This window comes from Tachypleus tridentatus, chromosome 13, assembly GCF_004210375.1.
Source record: "Tachypleus tridentatus isolate NWPU-2018 chromosome 13, ASM421037v1, whole genome shotgun sequence".
NCBI lineage: Eukaryota > Metazoa > Arthropoda > Merostomata > Xiphosura > Limulidae > Tachypleus > Tachypleus tridentatus.
This window is the reverse complement of record NC_134837.1, coordinates 152,456,825-152,478,220: the sequence shown is the minus strand read 5'-3', so window position 1 is coordinate 152,478,220 and position 21,396 is coordinate 152,456,825. Positions and strand designations below refer to the sequence as shown.

Below are 21,396 nucleotides of genomic sequence, written 5' to 3'. Positions count from 1 at the left end.
ATTTCTGTAGGTATGTTTTCAACTGGGAACGCTTCATATATATGCACTTGCCACATGCTGGAATGCCAAGCTTTCTTCCTTTTTCTCACCAGTTCTTCACCCTTCAGCTCTAAGAATAAATGCTTGCAGTTGAGATAGGATGGTTTTTGCTTATATGCCTACCCTCTGATCAAAGTCATTTCAATTATCCAGACTGCTGCTTGTTGTGTTCTGCTAATTACTTCTTACTGGGGAGCTCAAATGTAATTCCTTCTGTTCTGGCCCTTGCATCTTCTGGACTTTCCTCTATTCTGATTGCTCTTCCAAAAACATCTATTGGACGTATTTCATCCAAACATTACCAAATTATATTTTTACGTGTAGGTTATTCAATCCCTTGCATTGATTCTGGCATTCGTTCCTAGTATAGCGTTTTTCCTTGTCCATACCATTTGCCCTTCAACCTTGTATATGTACAAGAGGTATTAGTCTTACTTCAGTCTTTGATCTATTCACTATGATTTCTGACCATCCCATATGTTTCTCACTTGTCCTATTTCTTCACCATTTTGCTCGTTATAGGGCTGTCCTGTTGAATGCCTTCCACTTCTGAAAAGCCTTCTCTTCCCTGATTATTTTCCTCCTTTTTTACTTTTTTCTTCTCAGTTTATCCATCACAGCTCTGTTCTCTCAAATTGGGAATTCTATTGTCCTTCATGCCCTATCTGGTTCTTCCTTTGAACCCATTGTAGTGTGTTTCTTGTACCATCTTTTTCTTAAGACTTATTTCCTTCCTTTCTTGGCATGCAGTTGTCATCATTGATATTTATGCTGTTAATGTTTCCCTCATTCTTTAATATTCCTTATATGTTATCCTCTCTCTCTCTGGATCTGGTCTTTCTCTCGAGTACTTTGGCTACCTAGGAAAGTTGTTTAACCTTTTCTCCTGTTGTCTACCTTTCATTGCTCACCTGTAATCTTGTTCAGATCCAGATTGACTACATTGCCCACTTTATTTCCTGCTGTGTTATATGGCTTGTATTGCCTCCTTTTGTGGTACTTATTCCTGTCTATTTTTTCTGTGGAATTCCTCTATTTCTCATGATCCATCACTTATTTCATCCACTTGTTGGGTTTGTCAACTCATACCACTGGTGTATTCTGATGTGTCCTTGGAAGGTCCCACCTATCTTTGCACCAAATTTATTATATATGGAAGAGATTTCAGGCTAGAATGTGATTAACTCCCAATAAATTTGTTGCACAACCTAGCTGTCTTCCTCTTAGCACTTTTCTACACATGTATGTTTGCCTTTGATTGGGGTAATTTGACATGATTTATGTTTTGCTTTATTTTCTTGGTCAGGTATGTTTATTATAATATTAGCACTAAATCTCTATACTTCTGTAATGCTCACTGTTGAGATAGGGGTTTTTCTGTTAGACGACTGGCTGCTTAACCTGTGGTGTGTGTGTGTGTGTGTGTATTTATCATTGTTTCATGTATAAAGGACTTCATGAGTAAAGCAGGTTGTGACTTTTGCCCATCTTTACTGACTTGTAACTTACAGTTGGGTTTTTCTGTTTTTCAAAATAGGAAAATGCAGATGCTCATTGCACTACCTCTAGTGTATTGTTTTTCTGGACTCTCCCAACATGTATCCCCCTTCCATATTTCTTGTAGTGGAGCACAGAAGTCCTTGTGACTTCCTGCTTTGTTTTTGGAATGGTGGACTATAGAGGTTTACTCTTGAATGAGATTTGTACAATAAACAAAATCAAACTTCATAGTATTTTTATTAAAACCTTTTGATTAAAGGATAGTCACCAAACTGGTTTTCTTCATTCATCCATTTATTTCACTCTGTACAACATTCTTGTGATCTACTAGAAGTGGAAACTAAAGAAACAAATCTCATTCAATCAAACCTGAAATATCTGGGAATTAGTTTTCAGTATGAAAAGAGTAATTTAGGAACTTATATTTTGTTAAAAATGTCTTATTGTGTTTAGACAGCAGCTCTACGAGCAGTGGGAAACATTGTTACTGGTACGGATGAACAAACGCAAGTTGTGCTTAACTATGATGTCCTGTCCTATTTTCCTGAACTGCTTACACATCCTAAGGAAAAGATCAACAAAGTAAGTATTTTTAATTCATTACCTTTAGTGTTTTATATACAAAAGTGTAATATTAAAATTGTTTTGAGTTGTAATGTTTTGATCAATAGGTACAACTGTAGGTTATTTTATTTAAATTTAGAAAATGTATGTGAACTTATCTTCAGAGATCAGTGTAATGTATCATAGTACTTAGGACTTGACATTAAGGACAGGTAAGACTTAATTTTAACCATATCCAATTGTAATTTTTGTCTTTTTAAACCAGATGCTTCCAAATAGGTGGTATAATTAAAATTTTATCTTTAAAAGTATTGGTTATTTTTATGCAACAGTTTTGTATTTAGATGAAATGGTGGTAAATTTTGGAAGTATACCATTGTACTAATTAAACAACTGCTTGATATCAGTGTTAACCAAAACCTCGTGTATTATTTTGCATTTTCGTTTAGCAGCAAGTACAATTTATCTGTCTCATTTCAATAGGATTTAAAATTTTTATTAACATAATAGTTCATCTTATTCTCAGTGGTTTTCCATAATTGTTGCAAGCCAAACTTTAAGAATTTTGAATGTGACCAACTACAAAATCATGAGGAAAAGTACAAATTCAGTATGACGTCATTTATTGTTCAGCTGGAAATAAAGGAAATGGCAACTAGTGTGAACAAGTGTCATCTGATTATCTTTCATTATTTGTTGGATGTCTCTTCAGATGTATAAATTATGCAAAATTAAAGTTAATAGAATGTTTTTGTTCTAAGACTGGAATAAAACAAAATAGTATGACTTTATAGGTATTTTTTAGGCAAGACTTCTAAATAAAATATATGTTGACCCTCTTTTGAACATTTCTGTACCTTTGAAAATATTTCAGTAAGCATTTTATATTACTTTTATAAATGTAATAACTTTTCTTCACCCTATTATGATGGATCATGGGTCAAAGGCCATATCATGGTGTTTGTTAATTCTGATTCAAAATTTTAATGAACTATTTTATGTTTTATGAATTTGTTTCACTAAATTTGGTATCAAATTGTAGATGATGATTCAAATTTTAATATTATATGAGTTAATATCTTGATTTAAATGTAAATATTAAAAGAACATGTCGAAATATTTTTGTGTTACATGGGATGTTGAATGTAGCACTGGTTCATATTAGATGTTTATATTGTCAAAATACTGAGCCTGTAGTTTCTTACAAAATACAAACTGAAGTTATTTATATTGATAAACTAGAATATAAAATAAGAACCTTGTATCTTTTCTATTTGTTGAGATATGACTTATGTGCTGAATCAAACACAATTGCCTTGCTGATTTCTTTCTATTTTTGGAATTTTTTTTTTTTTTTTTTATATGATGTAAATAACCAATCAAAGCTTAATGTCCCACAAGTTGCTTTTAGCCATTTTAAGGTACTTGGAAGCCTTCTTGTTCTTTCAAGCAAGATTTGAAGCAGGCAAGTTTTCTTAGACAAAATACAGTTTGGTTACTAAACATTATAAATTAGTGGTATTCTAGTGCATCGATATAGTTATTTATAATTTTTTTAGTTATTTCAAATGTGTATATAAAACCTAAAAAAAAAGTCATTTCCTGCACATACAAAATTTGAAAAGGCATAGCAACCTGTGGAAAGTAGCAAATGAGTACAAAGGTCATTGTAACTAGAAAATGTAATTGTTTGTTATACTTCATTTACATTTCCATGTTTTAATAAAAATAAGTTTAAGAATTTATTTTAGATAGTAATGATTTATGTACACATATAATGTATTTTATCAAATACTAGTCCACAAAAGAACATCAAAGACAGATCAATTTGTACAAACTAAAAATCAGCTTTATATTATTAGGTATGGTAACATGAGTGAACATGTGCCATGTCAATACAACTTTTCTGATGTAAGCTAGGCACGACTGGCAGGTCAGTGTGATATAAATGGTATATATATATATATATATATATATATATGTATAATGTTATGAGATGTGAGCTTTTAGACAAAACATTTGTTTCTGTGTTATAATTTGTAATAATTCTAGAACCAAAAAAACAATTTATATTTATTTCTTAATTTTATATAGTGGTTATAAGGTCAGTCAACTTGACTCCATATAATTAGGTTAGAGTAAATAACAAATGTAGTTACAGCATAATAGGGCCTAAAAATGGAAAATATATTCAAATTGCTTTAAAAATAATGAAAATGGCCAAATTTCTGTGAAGCAACCATGAGTCTCTTATAAAGATCATTTTGTTAAAACACTTAAATTTGTTTCTTAAAACAGTTATTGTATGTACTGTGAAAAAGAACTGTAAGTGTGGTTTGTAAGGTTTTAGTTTAAATTTTTAATGAAATATTCATGCTGAGATTCAACAGAAAATAAAAGTTACAATAATGTTAAAGTTTCATATGTTTGTATTTTAACATGCTAAACAGTACATCAGCTTTTGTTACATGAATGTGTGTATTTTAAAATATTCTGTAATTTTTACAGGAAGCTGTTTGGTTTTTGTCAAACATCACAGCTGGAAATCAACAGCAAGTGCAAGCAGTAATAGATGCTGACCTTATTCCTATGATCATACATCATCTTAATAGAGTGAGTGTTTATCATTATACTAAGTATCATTAGAGAAGAATACTGGTATAATGAAGTAAATGTATATCCTTTTTTATCTACATCATTATTTATTTTGTATTTTATGGCCTTGTAGGACAATTTTTTTGCTCTGAATGGATGGTCAGCCAAAGATCCAAAACTGCTATGTGTTTTGAAAACATTATATGAAAAACAATCTTTATAGAAATACATTTCTTAGTAAAAGTTGTATATTCCTGTATCAAAAGAACAGAAAATATTTTATAGTGCTCATTGCTTCCAGTGGTTATATAAACCACTGTGTAGCTCATTCATCAAATCTGTTCATTTTTTTTTTTATTTATAAATAGTATTTTGTGGTTTCCTACTGTATGTTCAGCCATAGGTATATGTGAAAGTAAGATACGTGTTGTGAAACATCTACTTAAGTTAGATTTTGGCTATTATTTTGTCAGAAAGGCTGTTTGAGGGCATAAATCTTACAGTAATCTTTCAGTATTGATTTATTGAAAGTTGCAACAACAAAAACTTTAAATTTCTGTTTTCATTTTTTTAATATGAAAATATATCATTTTTACAGTACTTTGTTCAAATTTTCATAAATACTGCAAAAAATAAATTTTTTTTATAAAATAACAGTTGCTAGAAGTTGAATCTTCCTATCAATAAATATTGTTAGCAAGTAGTGATAAGATACATTAAAATATGTAAATATGCCACTTAAAACACAGCTTTATGTTTTGGCATGTAGAAGATTAGGTTTATGAATTTCTACATTTGATTGTCTCTCAGTGAATTATTGTATATGGTGAGGGGATCTCCCAGGAAAGATTCTGTATTTTCAGTTTACCTCTTCTGGGATCTGAACATTCACCCACATGTTTGCCTTGCTTGTTGACCTGTAAAGGAAAGTAAAGGATCCTAATAGTTGAGGGATGTTAGTGGCACTTTATTGCACCATTTTGGCCTTGAGTTCCTGCAGATAGGTAGCCTTAGAGTAGCACCCGATGATCTGTCAGCTGTTCCTATTGGACTAGGGTCAACCAAGTACTAGTGTTGGGCATTCTCAGCAGGTGTGTTGGACATTGTGTTATGCTGGTGTTTGGGTTTAGTGCTCAAGAAACTGGTGTCATTTGTTTGGCATTGTAGTGTACCCCTCTCCACAGTCATTACTAAAGGTGGTTCTTGCACCTTGTTTTTTCATTCTTCATTCTTTGACTGAGAAATCATTAGGGCAAATGTCTTACTTCTTCATCCAGAAGGAATTAAAGGGACTTGCTAGTTTTTCAGAGTCAGTCAATAAATACATTCTGGGGATATTTTTGTAAAAATATATATGCCACACCATAGCGAGCTCCTTTTGAAGTCAAAGATTATCAGGAACATAACTATTGAGGTTACTCCTTGAGATACTTTGAATTCCTAACAAGGTGTTATCATTGAAGAGAGATTACAGCCCATCTTCAAGTCAGGTATCCTTGTTGGTTTCTCCAGTAAAAGATTTTCAGCTATGCAATGCATCTCTACTCCAAAAAGATGGAATACTGCTACCAACCAGTGTTGTGATTTTGACATTTACATTAACATGTTTGCCTGCCACTGCTAGATAGCTTATCTGAGCTGTAAGATATTGCCAATTCTCTTGGTTGTTTCCAGTATCAGTAATTCAACCATTCTGAAGCATCTTGTTTTGATTCTTTAGATGTTGCTTCATTGTGGTGGCAAAGACTACAATGCCTACAAGTATCAACTGAACCCTCACTCAGTCAAGGTTGTGTATGGAGTATCACCCTTTTCATTATCAAGATCAGTACTACCATGAAACAACTTTCCCCTACTGGTGGTGTAAATGGCCTTTGTGTCAATGACTTACATTTTTCTTGTTGGTTGTCTAATATGAGGTTTATTCAGCAGTAGCTTCAGACTACCCTCACTTGCTTGTTATAATGAACCACAGCAAATAGTGTTACCTTTTTTTTCTCTAAAACCATTTTCATTTTTTTTTTTTTTTTTGCCAGCAGTGAAGTTTACCATCTGAACATGAGCTCTGTCTTGGTGGTGGTGTTCTGAAAGTTGTTCCTGAAGCAAAGTGCTTGGCACCTATCTTTGACTGTAAACTTTCATTTCTTACAAGTAGGTTCATGCTAAGTGTACAGAAGCATTGAACATCCTCCATGACTTAGGCTAAAGATCTGTTGCACCTTCAAATATTCCAGGTCTATGGTTTAAGGTTCTGCCAGACCCTCTGCCTTGAAGATGTAGGACCCTCTTCACATCGGGGGCTTTGGCTGTGCACTGGAACGTTTCACACTTCATCAGTTCAGAGTCTGTACACTGAGTTCTGTAAATCTTCTCTTCACCCTTGTCATTTGCAACTTTTTTTACAATATGCTACCAAGTTTTTATTGTCATCACAGCATCACACCAGAGGTTGTTTTCAACTTTTCCAGGTCAAACTCACTATTGTCATTTGGCTATCTAGTTTCCATAAGGATCAATGGAAGTTGTCTTGGCTAGGCTACACATTTGTCACAGCCCTTTTTTAACCCATTGTTTTCTTTTATATTGGACTGATATTCCAGTGTGTGGTGTTTGTTATACTTGTCAGAGTTGCATGTTTTCCTGTTGTGCCATCATTCTGAGAATGGCAGTGCCATTTTAGACATGTTATATCTAAGGGTTTACCTCTGACATTGGACAGTGTCATTGTTGATGGCAGAGCTGTCCAATTTGTTGTGTTTTTGTGGATCAGTGGCTTTTTTGCTTCTACTTAGACTTTTACCTAATTTTGGGGTGTTGTTTGATTTTTAAGTTGTTTAAATTTTAACTTGTTAATTGATTTTTGTTTTACTTTTTACACTGGTGGTTTAACAAGAAATTCATGTAGAATACATAATTACAAATTGAGGCTTAAAAATTATGGAAAAATTATTTGCTACTTAATTTCGAAAAAGTCATGGAAAGTAATTTTAATGAAATTCATACTGAAATATTATGCATCACTGTTTTATTTTGCAATGTATTTTTAAAGTGTTTGGATAACTAGGTAAATGTTTGTGAAAACTTTTGCAGAAAGCATTGTGCTTAACCTATTGATATTTTGAGCAGAGGTTCACATCTAAGGTCACAATCATAAATACAACTAGGTTTGAGGCAGAGCAGTTTAGGATAACAAATGATGACTATTATGTAAATATTAGTTCTATTCATTTAAATTTAGCATAGCCTTATTTGTTTTATTCTTTTTAGAATCACAAATTTGTAGTAGTGGACCTGAAAAAGTTCAGTACTTTCTACTAAATTAGCAATATGAGAACACATTATCTTGTACCTTTTTTGTATGAAACAAAAGTATAGAAAAGTTAGAGAATATAGGTCAACATTACAAATATTTTATATTTATCCTTAATCAGTGGTTCTTGAATTTTTATTCTAAGACAATCTAATTTTTGTCACTATGCAACTTTTTTTAGGAACAGTGGCTTTATAAAGGATACATGGACTGCAGATTGAGTAATGCTGTTGTAAATCAAACAAATTAGAATTTAAAATATAATAATTTTGAATAAGTGGAAACTAGAGGCTGTCTCTTGCCTTAATACTAATATGAATACAGTTCTGAGTCTTGTATTTAGTAATACAGTGTTCAAAAATACCATACTGAACACACACAAAAAATATATTGTCTTGTTCATGTTTTTTTGTTGTTTTTCTTTTTTTTACATTTCTGATTGGAAAGGTAAACCTTTGTGTGAATGTGACGTATTATGATTTATTTTGGATGAGTCTCCAATTTATTAATTACATATGCTACTTATTAGGATTTCTAGTAGCCAGAAATTTGAATGGGAATTTTGAAGTAAATTAAATGCTAATATGTATCAAATTTATGATATTTGCCAACAAGCTTCACACAGATTTTCTTCTTAACACAAATATATTACAAATAATACAATTTATTACTAGTATTGATTTATATACAAGACTTTTACAAACTATGCTGAATCTTCTATCTGATATAGAACTGGATGTTTTATAGACAGTCTAGCTGCTCAATGAGAAAATTAATTCTGAGTTGATGCTGTATTTTCTTGGCTGTCTCTCATCGGTTGCAAGCGAACATTTTCTTGTGAAAATATTTAATATACACACAGAAATAATAATGTCTGAAATGTAATTCATTGAAAGCCAACAGTTTACGATGTTCAAAATATATAGTAATTCCTGGTCAAATTCTGTAGTTTTCCCATTAATAGTGCTTCCAAGGCTTATAGTATACTGACTATAGCTGACAGAAAATATGTTGTTACTGTCTACATGTTTCATGATGACTAACTTTTATATCATTGGGCGAGATTCTCAAAATTCGGTTGGCCGAATAATATGCTAGTGTTTTCATAAAACACCTAGTGTTCATTATTGCTCTTAAGTATTTTCTACAAATTTAGAGAACAGGCAGGATTTTCACAACACATATGCATTAAAAAACTACTGAAACAAACGTAGATATTAAAATAAATGTACAACAGTAAATCTGTTACAGTAAATTATTCATATTTTATATGTATGGTAATGAATCAAAATTATGCAATATTGGACTTAGCTGGCTTTTTTATTATTTCCAATATCACAAGTAATTTATCTCTACATATGGATTTGGTCATTTTGACCAACCTTGTAACTATTGTGTGACCATAAAATTATACATATTATAACTTTTAATATACTAAGTTTATCTTTATGTAATATAACAAGCTTTAGTAAATATTTCAAGCATGTTGTACACAAAAGATCTGAATTGTTTAATGAAAGTCTTTCTACTAAATATGTCTGAATGTATATAGCCTCCACTGAATCAGTCTGAGCAAAAGGTTGAACTTTAAAAAATCAAAAATGTATATCACTCACTAGGTTATATTGTAATTTTTTGATTTTCTATAAATCTATAAATAGGTATACTAATTTTATTACTCCTTAGATCTGCATCTTTGATCCAAGCCTGGCAAGCTCTGTGGGAAAATTATAGACTTTTGTGGCTCAAACAAAATAGATGATCAAGTGATTTATGTAATGTACAATTTACTGTTTCCACTGGTTATAAATATGACTAATAAGAATATCAAAGAGAATATTGAAAGAATATGATTAGGAGAGGTGTGGCTTTTAGGTTTGACATTATTGTTTATATCTCAGTAAAGCAAGAAGTTTTGGATCTATAGATTTACTTTGACTTAGTATCTGTACTATAATTGTGATTTGTGACAAAAAATGTGTAGTGATACAAAATAAAGAAACTTGAATGACTGATTCAAGACAAAAATGTCACATGATACAGAGAAGAATTTATTTAGATATCTCCTATTAAAATAAAATTAACTTAAATGATGTTAAAAGTTAAAGTTTGGAAATTGTAAAAAAAACCAAAAGGACATTCAGTTTAATTTACATCTTTTGACTCTACCAACTTCATTGTTTTTAAAATCATTTGACCTAGAAATTAGCAACAAATATGTACAAAAGCCACACATTTCATAAGTCACTTAAATTTACCCAGTAAGGTAAAAGCTACCTTATACTTCACCTTTGTATTCAATTATTTGGTATGGTTGGTGTTTTGTTTAGCAATTATTGATATTTTTACATTAACATCTGCATATTTCTCAGTTATTTAAATATGCAACATCTTATTCAATCTAAAAAGTTCCTATTTTACTCAAACTTTCATACAATTTTTCCCAGGGAGAGTTTCAAACACAGAAGGAAGCTGCCTGGGCCATCAGTAACCTAACCATTAGTGGAACCAAAGCACAAGTGGCATATTTGGTTAGTCAGGGTGTTATTTCTCCTCTCTGTAACCTCTTAGTAGTTCGTGACCCTCAAGTCGTACAAGTTGTTCTGGATGGAATAAATAATATCCTCAAGCTTGCTGAAAGGCAATTCTACAATATTGCGAGCCAAATAGAAGAATGTGGAGGTATGTTAATCTTTCTGTTGGAGGAGTTAGTGAAAGGTAGTAAAATGTGTGTGTGTGTGTGTGTGTGAAGTTTTACGTGTTTAAGTAGTTATAAATTGGTAAAGCAGTGATAACTGTTTACGTGATGCTTGCTGCTAAGTTTTCTAATATGTAAAACTACAGCGACAGGACATTTGAATGTAAAGGTACAGGTTATCTTTTGATACATAAGAAAGCAGCAAAACTCTGGCTTTATTTTCTCTACTATGATGTTCATTTTGTGGCTAAACTTCAGTTTTTGTTTTTTGCCACTTTATTGATAACAGTAGTAAAAAATTTCTATTTTACAAAATTAGAAAAGTAACAAGTAAGAATGACCAGATTGAGCAGAAAAATATTAATTTTGATAGGTTTCTTTTTTGTCTGTGAAACTTTAGTACCATAAAAACATATTTTGAAGCCAGGGTAATAAAAACAAACCCAACCAGAGAATTCAAGAACAACTAAAGTACGAGTAATACTGATCCACTGCAGTTGAAGCTAAGTACTGAACAGTAGTATGTATAACTACCAAATCAAATTGTGAATAAATGATTTTGCTTAATAATGTATATTTCTATTCAGTTGCTTAGCTTTTCCTTGGAGAATAATTATATTCTAATGTAATGTTTAGAAACTAGTATTTTTCACCAAAATACTCATGTTCATCATTGTTAGAAAGAGAAAATGCTTAAGAATTGGTACAGAAACCAGTTACCATTGTTGCATATTCTGATATTACTGTGTTAACAAATTTTGAGTAATGCAGTTTTGTTTTGTTTTACTTGTAGTCTAGTGATAAGTAAAAAAACAAACAAACCAAAACCATGCATTTATATTAGTGTAAATAGGCTTATTGAAAATATTATTTTAATTGGTCTAAGAACTTAGAGACATAATTTTAGGAAATTAAACAATCGTTTTAATGAATTTCTAAATTTATTGCATCTTTCACTTAAATCAAGTGATATCTAGTTAGAGAACTGAAATTAAAGTATTATAAATGTAGTAAAGTACTTAACAAGGTATTTGAATTTGTTGAAAATTAGAAAGTTATAACAATATTTTAATCTCTGACAAAGAGAGAATGTTTAAACATTTTTTACTTAGTTAACCTAGACAATCAGATCAATGTTAGTTAATTTGTTAAATAATTTCCCCCCAGTGGCTCAGCAGTATGTCTGCGGACTTACAATGCTACAAACCGGGTTTTGATACCCATGGTAGGCAGAGCACAGATAACCCATTGTGTAGCTTTGTGCTTAATTCAAAACAACAACAACAACTTGTTAAATAATTATATAAAGTATTATACAGTATCAGTTGAGCTAAGTGGTAGCACCATTATAGATTTCAGCAAGAAAGAAAATCGTCTCATCTGTTTAGAGAGGAGGGGAATATTAAAATAGAGAATATCAAGTTATATTTTTGACAGTTTGTACATTATTACATATCAATGTTTTAAATTTTATTTGAAATGACATTTTGATAAATAATTATGAGCAAGTTTATTTCCTTCAGTCAGTGCTGCAGTCATTTTTTCCTCATGAAAATTGTTATTTAAAAAAACTGAAGTTTAAGTTGGTTGCTCTGTGTAATTAGTTTCAGTCATTTTAATTAAGTCAGCAAAAAATTTATTTTAACAGTAGCTAAATTGAGTTAATTGCATTCTGTGTTGTGATTTCTCAATTTAGCTACTGTTAAAATAAATTTTTTGCTGACTTAATTAAAATGACTGAAACTAATTGCATTCTGTGTTGTGATTTCTCAACTTGATATATCTTGTAACAACAGTCCTATCACTCTAGCAGATTGGTGATGGTTTATTTTTCCTGGTTCCACTTATTCATGTATTGGTCTTGTAAGTTATATAAATATCTGCTCGTGATATGTGTCGCGTTGTTCAGCACTGAAGATTTTCAACACCCTTGCTTTTGATTGAGTGCTTGAATAATACTAATGAATATTAATGTTATACAAATAAAACACCCTATCTGTTTTCATTATTTATAAGTAAATTCTTTGTATGCATGTATAAATGATAAAAATGAAACTTTCAGCACTTTACAATCTTATTTCTTAGTCTGTTTTGAAACAATGTATTTGGTGCTGTATTGCCTATCAATCACCCATTTAAATTCTCTATGAAATTGTATGTATTGTTTGGTTCATTGGAACTGTGTGGCTGTTTTGTTTCAAATAATTTGAGCTAAATTTTCATTGTAAATATAAAAGTGTGGTTAGGACTAATATGAAATGCCTGTAAGGTTACTAAAACTATATTGGTGGTTTAGTTATACATAGGAGAAACCACAGCACAACACTTATTAATTTGTAGTCTATTTATGAATTAATCAGTTGTAGCCACTTATACTGTCCTAAAAGACAGTTATAAGACATTTTACACAGCCATTTGTTTCTTTATTATAGGACTTGATAAAATTGAACAACTACAGAATCACGAAAATGAAGAAATCTATAAACTGGCATATGAAATTATAGACCAGTATTTTTCTGATGATGTAAGACATTTATTTTCATGTATAGCGATGAGCAAAAATGTAATTTTTAGATGTTTAAGGTTTTATTTTTAACTTTAAGATTTGTATTAAAATTTGTATAAGCATTTATTGTTAAACTTTACACTTGGCACTTTCATCTTAAGTCAGTTTTTTCATGAAGGTATTGGTTCCATTCCCCACTCAAGCATCTCATCTAAATATTTAACAAATTTATATCATAGCTAAATGAAAAATGTGTTGTATGTATTAGGGAAATAAAAAGGTTTTAGGTTAGATAACAGTTGTGAAATAAACTTTTGTTTTTACTTCAATTAAAAGAAGTTCATGCTTTGTGTGATATACTGAATGATATCAGAAATTCACAATGTCAATAACTATATATATGAAAACAGGAAAGAACATAGTATCTGGATAGGCTTTGTCTATGTAGTTTTTCTGATTTTCTAACAGCCAATGGTGTGATTTTGGAGTTTTTATGGTAACTTATTTAATTTTTCTTTATCATAAATATTATTTGATATTATGAATTCTAATAGTTATAATTGTTTAGTTAATGTTCTAATTATTTAGATTATTTTGCACTGTTGACTTAGTATGTGGAGTTCCCTTGTGTCTTAGTTTAAGCATAATCTATTCTTAATAATAAAATAAAAAATAGGAAATTACCTTGTGCTTTAGACCAGATTTTTGGAGTTACTTTTAATGCTTGTGAATCCATAGGTCTGGCCAACATTTACAGGGGCTACTGTAATGTAAATTTAATTTCTATTATGAATGGTAGTTTGTAGACCTACTTATTTACATGCTGTAATGAAATAAGGGCCAAATTTGGGGAATTCCCATAAAAACATTTTTACAAACTACCCAGTCTTCCTGGGGGATCGGATGAAAAAACTTTAAATTTGTAAACCTTTGAACTGAGACAGTGTTTGGTACTGCTAAAGTCTGTCCAACCAGCAGTTTTGGAGGTATTACTTTACAGAAAGATGCTAAATCTTATATAGATATATTTAAATGAAATCATATAACTGTGTAGAAGATTACAATTTCAAGGAAGCAGTGGGTTGTTGGTGTTAAAGCAGTGATTCTTGTTGATTTAATGAAATAATTGTAATTGGTTATTACTGTATAAGTTAATTCTTACTTTATAAGAAGAGATTATTGTACAAAGTTGTCTTATATTAAAGAATAATTTTCCAGTGAAGTTTGTCATACATCATATAATTATAATTTATTAAAAGCTATGCTTGCTTGTAGTACTTCTTAAAAGTTTTCTTATTAAATTGAAATAATGTCAAATAATTATTTTAGCATAGTGTATTTATTCAGATCTAATATAATACTGATTTTTGGATACAAATTAATTTTACTTAATCTGTGAAATTGGTGTTGTGTTAATTTATCTTCTGAACTTTTTAATTTGATTCTTAAATTTATTTTTAACTGGGGAAAATAAACTTTTCATTCAAATATAATTTTCTTGAAAATAAGTATTAATTGCTATTTCAGATTTATCTACTTTCAACTTATTAAAATTAGTGGACAAAAATAAATTTGTTAACCACACAGTCACTATTTACAGGCTGATGAAGATCCCAGTGTGGTGCCACAATCAACAGAGCAAAGCTATCAGTTTGATCCTAATTCCAGCATCCCCACAGAGGGTTTTAAGTTTTAGCAGCAACTGCAGATATAGCAGAACCATATTCAAGTAAACAGGGCAGTGCAAGTCTTACCAGATCCAGTAAATTGTGTTCATTCTGAGCTTGCTCCTAAAATAACTAAAGTAATTGTCATTGGCTCAGAAATATGCTGACAACTACACACAGTGGCTTGCTCTTCAAAATACTTATGTTTTGGACACAGAAAGATCCCTTCCATATTCAAGGGGACATCTATCCAAGTAATGGCCAATCAGTTACAAAATGTAGACAGTAAAGTTAAATCTGTGTTTGTACAAAGATCTTAGATTTTGCAACATGGGAAGAAATTTTGTTCAGATTTATTTTTTTTATATATATATTCAATGAAACTTCATGCCAAGAATAGTCACATAAATATAGGAAATAACAGTAACAAAATCTACAAATCCTGTTGAATTGATCAAACATTAAACTTAATGTGATACTTTGTGTAAAATACAAATTTAACTCAGAATTTAGTTTCAAAAGTATAAATGTATACTAGTGTATGACTAATGATTATGCAGGCCACCTTGCTGTGAGAATGAGCAGGTTATTCAACTGGAGATTACTCCAGTTTCATATTCTGTACAGATGCATTTACCTTCTCTTGTACTTCTCTCTGAGGTGTTATACGTTAATGGGCTTAACGTCTTCAGTGATATTTCTAATAGTTTGGAGAGTAAGCAAAGTACAATGTATAACATACCAAGGTATGAGCTCATAACTTTATTCATTTGTAGAGGCTGCAGAAATTTAGAACAGAACAAATATTTACATGTGCTGAAGCTTAGTTTTATTATTTTATAGTGTTAGTATTTTCTCTCTTGATACATAATAATAACTTTCCCTAACTTCTACTTTAGAAAATGTGAATTTATAAATGTGGAAGTATATTTGTTTTGCATTAACCCTTGCTGCTGTTTCATAGCTAACTAAAACCGTTTGATTATTTACGTATTTTTCCAGTTATGGTTTTCGACACCTGTTTCATTCTTTGTCAACTTGCATTATAGATGAACTAGCTTAAAAAAGTAATATTTGTAGGTTCAATTTGAATTGTTGTATTGGATATTAAGTTAAGCTTTTTAAATTGTTTTCATTCTAAAGGAGAATATTAGTTTTAAATGCTCAATTTGTTGTAAATAAATAATTCTCTTGGATAGCTAAGGTATCTTTGGCTAACTCCGTGTATATTTAGTTGTCTATGACAGATTTTTAAAATTAGGCATCACAGACTAAACCAAAGGAAACATTAATGTTTTTTTTTTCATTATTTACCATTAGCCAAGCATTAAGATCTTTAGTCTTTTATCTAGATCTGTCTGTGAAGAGTATAATTCATAGAATACTATTTTTTTTTGTCAGATAAGGAAAGTTGATATAGAAAGATCAAGTTAACTGCATTTTTCTGTCTTAACATTTATTACTTGATAAAATTCACATTTTAAATCCAAATTAGATTCTTGTATTACATCCAGATGTTTGAAGCATTGTGTTCCTTTTATTTTCTGTTTACTTGAGCTATTAAACCTATTAAAGAAGAGATTAATTAAGTTAAGAATAAATTATAGAAGATGCTAATGCACATGGTAATGTTAAAATGTTCAAAATGATAACAGTAATGACTTTGCAAGGGTATAAGAGAAATGTTTCATTAGATATTTATAGTGTTAATTACTCTAAAATTACCTGTTTCTTGTGAATTTAAGGTTTCATAAAATAAGTAATTTCGAATCTGAAGATTATATTGGAGTTTTTTATTTAAAGATGTATTTAATTAATATTAGAAACACTAAGAAACTTTTTCAAAATGTTTCAAGTTAATCAGTAATTTAAATTTATTTTTTAAATGAAAAATATGAAAGAATCTCTCCAAACAAACTCGTATTTGAATGTGTTTTTGTGTTGTTCATATTTTAAATTTTAAATCAAAGTATACTGATCTGATATATATAAACTCAAAAAAGGACTTGTAGATAACTTGTAAGATGAGAAATTAAATTTTGTATGTAATTTTTAATTTAGCCATTTAGCTTGTATCTAAAACAACTGGCATGCATCTTATTATAAAAGTTTTATTACAATTGCAGAATATCAAACAGAATGTTGTTTAAAATAATTTTGTATGGAAATGATTGATAAAATTATCTTTTTATTTTTATGATGTGGTGTAATAATCTTTGTAAGTCTTGTATAGAAACAATCAGTTCTGCTGAATGTGTTGATTGATAAACTATTGCATCAATATAAAATGTGTAATTTTTGTTTACACAGAATATGTTTTAATTAGTGTATTTGAAAAATGACCAGTTTCAATAGTTTTTATTTGGCTTGAAACCATTTCAGAAAAGTTAAAGATGTTAAGCATATAGTTTTAGGTTTAAAATGTGTGAATTTAATGGGTTATTAATTAAATGTGATAATTGATTACCCAGTATAGATTGCCTGAAGAAATTAGCAGTTTTAGTCTGTAATATTTCTTGCATTAAATTACCACAATGACTTCACTTCCCTGCAAGTACTTTTTTCTTAGATATTAATATGTATTTGAATGGTCCATAAATGTTTGTTTGAAATGAGGTGATTTCATAACGTGCCAATAATGTGTGAAAAGATAACTTGTATTGACTTAAAGAAGAGTTTATTGTTATCCATGGTATACAAAGTAACTTGTTAAAAAACACAAACTTTCTCAGTTTTTACCAATAATATTTTATTAAATTCAGGGTTCATTGCTATTGAAAGTACATTAACTATCTTAATAAACCATAGAGTTGATGTATAAATTAACCTTGAAGATTATTGAGTCAATTGCTTAGAAATAGTAACTGTCTAAAGGGTTTGAAATTGTGGATTTTCAGGTATTTTTAATAGAATCTCTTGTACAAGTCTTCCTAATTGACAATACCACACATGGAAAAGAGAAATTCCAGTTCAGTTAATCATCTCATTGTTCATGCAAATCATTGCTTTGCTCATATACCAGATTAGCTGCTTTTTGAAGTCACATGGTTACTAAAACTCAATTTAAAAGAAAAATATGCAGTCTATTTTGTTTGGTTGTATAATTAAGATGATGCATGAGACTGCCATGAAATGAAGCAAAAACTTATTTGTAATTAGGAAAAAAATTTATTGTACAGTTTGAAGTGTAAAATCTGTAATATTTTGATAGCTACTTGCTTGATAAAGAAGGGGCTGTTTCCTTAAGTTTTGATTGTATTATGACATGATTCTGTCTTTAGGACAAAAATGTAATTTTGGGATCACCTACAGTCCATTTTATACATTAGCAAAATTCACTATGTTGGAAAATAAAATGTGGTGTTTTTGAGGTAATCCTCTATTATGTATCTACAAAAGTCTTTATTCATTGTTATTTGCATTTAATTTTGTAGGAGAGAGAAAAAACCATCACTGCCCTTCATTCAGTTCTTTTGTGATTTGAATTTAATTAAATCTTAACCCTTTCAGTACAATTTTCTTTTCTTGAAATAGAAATGATAAGCTATTTTTAAATGGCCTAAAAGGTATATGAGAAATGTTCTCAATTTTGTGGAAAATTTGCGTGTGGTACATATTGTGTTCTATCAGGCATTGATCTTGAGTTACATGTCCCAGAAATCATTTTCAAAATACGTACTGATGCAACAGTAGTACAAGAACAGCTTATAATCAAAGTTTTATTTGTCCATCAGACCTGCACTAACATATTCTGGGACAGCTATAACTCAACATTACTTGAAAGGGTTAAGTAATTTTCAAGTAGTTAGATATAAAATTGAGTTTTTAGTTGCCATCAAGTTCCTATTAGAACTTTAGATCATGGGTTTTATTAGCATGTATTTAACTATTCCCATACTACTCGTTATTGCTTCTACTGTCCTGTGGATTTACCTGTAAGAAACCAAAACCAAGGGATAACAAGAGATCTTAATTTGCATATATCTAAAATGGCTGTTTTGTATATCTAGTGAAGTAATGGATCATTTTTATACAGATTTGCAGGTAAAATACTTTGAAATTTATAAACAAAAATTATTTAGAGACATTGCTCTAAACTGTAAAAACCAAAAGACAGAAGTACTAGTTTTTTTTTTTGTAAGCAGTAAAGATTTTTGTATTGATTTAATCTATTTTTTCTGTTAGTGCTTTATTAGTTACAACTGTGGTTGAACATAATCTTATTGAATTTGCTATGATATTGACAATGCAAATTTTATCTGCCTAAATAACTTTAAAAAGTGCCTAAAAATATCTAAATTATGATTTTTATTTCTAACCTGTATACATATACATAAATATATCATTGATCATTTGTGAATGTTATCCTTGAGTCTTTCCCTTGAAGCAGTCCTTTTTTTCAATAGGTTGAAAGTGGGAAATTACTTGTTTTAGCCAATATTTTAGAAAGTATAAAGTGAATAGAATTTTGGAAACGCCGAGTTGCAGACGTGCACGTGGTTTACAGGAGTAATTGGAACAAATACTGTATATATGTGTGGGTGTCAAAGTACAAATTAGTTACCAAAGGTTACATAATACTCTGTTGTTTATTATTAGTTTGTCCAATGAAACATAACTTTATAAAGTAACTCTGAAATTATGGAAGATAGAATCACAGGAAAATTATTTTTTATTAGAAAAAGAAAGTTGTTTTTGACTAAGTTGTGTCGTTTTTCCTTTGTTAGTTACATTACTAATTATTTAACTTATTCAGTATAGTCGTTAAAAATGTTTCACTTTCGGAATTGACGTGGAATGATACAAGAATTTCACTGTGTTATGCAAATTTATACATTCATACAATTGTAATTAAAAGTATGCACATCCAGACTTTAGCTCTGTTGGTTTAGATTTTGTAAGCATATGTCATTAAAAGGTAAACAGCTGTTTTCACGCTGTCTGGATCGGTGGTTCCCAAAATTTCATGAACTGTTTTTTGTTTGTTTTTTGCAGTATTAACTTTTAAAAGTAATTATAAATTACTAAGCAATTTAGTTCACTAGACATATTTTAATAACTGTTTTGCTGACTGGCTGAAATCTTCCTCTGGGTCGTTACTAGTCCATGGACTTGTGTTTGGGAACCAGTGGTTTAAAAATGACAGACACGGGAAAACATCATTACCAAAGGCGATCACTTAATTGGTTCTTGTTTTTTATGGAAAATGGGAAATACTGGTTAACTAATGCAACTTTCATCTCTTCATGTGTTCTTTTTACCCAACTATTGTTTTATGTTTTGTTATAAACCGCTTTTTATGAGATAATGCAGGTTATTTCCTAATGGGGAATTCGTAGAAATTATTGAATAATCAGTGACCATTTGGAAATTTAGATTTTTCTGTAAAGCAAACCTGTACAAAATTGTTTGTTATTAAATTCTTTGGTAAAGTGGTGTAAGACTCGTTTTTTGTTTTTTTTTCAGTTACTATTGTTATATGGTTTATATATATTTAAATATACTAATCATGGGAGCAGTAATCAAAGGAAAACTATTATTGTGATACCTTTACTAACTGGAAATATTTGGAAAACGTCTTCATTTAACTATAAATAAAACTATGAGCAAGACAGTCTTACTAGTAAAACCTGGAATATTAGACTCGAATATCTTTTAACGACATTGTGTTTTGTTGATTATTATTATTATAATACACACGCGAAGGCCTGTCATGGCCAGGTGGTTAGAGCGCTTGACTAACAATGTAAGGGTCGCGGATTTGAATGGAACGTTATATTGTGACAATCATTTCCAGTATTCTTTGGTAAGAGTTGGCGGTGACTAGCTGCCTTTATTTAGTTAGGGATGGCTAGCGCAGATAGCTCTTTTGTGGCTTTGCGCGAAATTCAAAACGAACAATTGAAATATAAAAATACCATTTAATTTATAAATTATTTTAAATGGGGCACATGGATGGATTTCACTGATATTACTTTATTTTTGCTATTTTCACCTATGGGACGCTGAAGTTTATTTACCACAGTGGCATATATTTTCAAGATGATGCATATTTCTTATTTTTCAGTGTTATTAAAAACAAAAACTATCGCTGTTTTAGAAATCTTTGGTAGCAGCGTGTGTATGATCTTAGCGTATGAATATTTTGCACCAGAAAGTTCTGTTACCCTTCCCAATATTTAGAAAGATTTTGAATATACAAAATACGTGTAAAGTCGTGGTACAATATAACGTATCAGAACTCTGTTTATACATATGGAATCTAATCAGGCAAAATTTGGACTTAATTTTATGTTTGTAAAAGAAAAAATATATATATTTGTACTTGGAATTTCAAAGGCTTTCGCGAGTTTGTTCGTAAAAAATGTTAAATATTCTGAATATATCGTGTTTGGTACTGAAATTTGTGTTAATTGACACTTTATTTTTCGTGTTTTTTGTTTTTTTTCAGTAGTAGTACGATACTGAAGAAAACGTTTTTCAAGGTTACAATTTCTAACCTGAGTGGGTCGTATTA

General features: G+C 30.2%; 1 protein-coding gene across 2 annotated transcripts in view; it reads left to right on the top strand.

Moving 5' to 3' along the window:
* Positions 1-20,315, top strand: part of LOC143236070 (importin subunit alpha-3-like) — a 60,998-nt gene extending 40,683 nt beyond the window's left edge. The window contains exons 9-13 of one of the 2 annotated variants that reach the window (XM_076474332.1): positions 1,993-2,121; positions 4,612-4,716; positions 10,456-10,690; positions 13,139-13,230; positions 14,813-20,315. In XM_076474332.1, the coding sequence (XP_076330447.1) occupies positions 1,993-2,121; positions 4,612-4,716; positions 10,456-10,690; positions 13,139-13,230; positions 14,813-14,908 (657 nt within the window). In that variant the 3' untranslated portion in view covers positions 14,909-20,315. Of the gene's footprint in view, positions 1-1,992; positions 2,122-4,611; positions 4,717-9,694; positions 9,784-10,455; positions 10,691-13,138; positions 13,231-14,812 lie in introns of those variants that run through there. The other variant, XM_076474333.1, reaches the window with a different exon arrangement.
* The last annotated feature ends 1,081 nt before the right edge of the window (positions 20,316-21,396 follow it).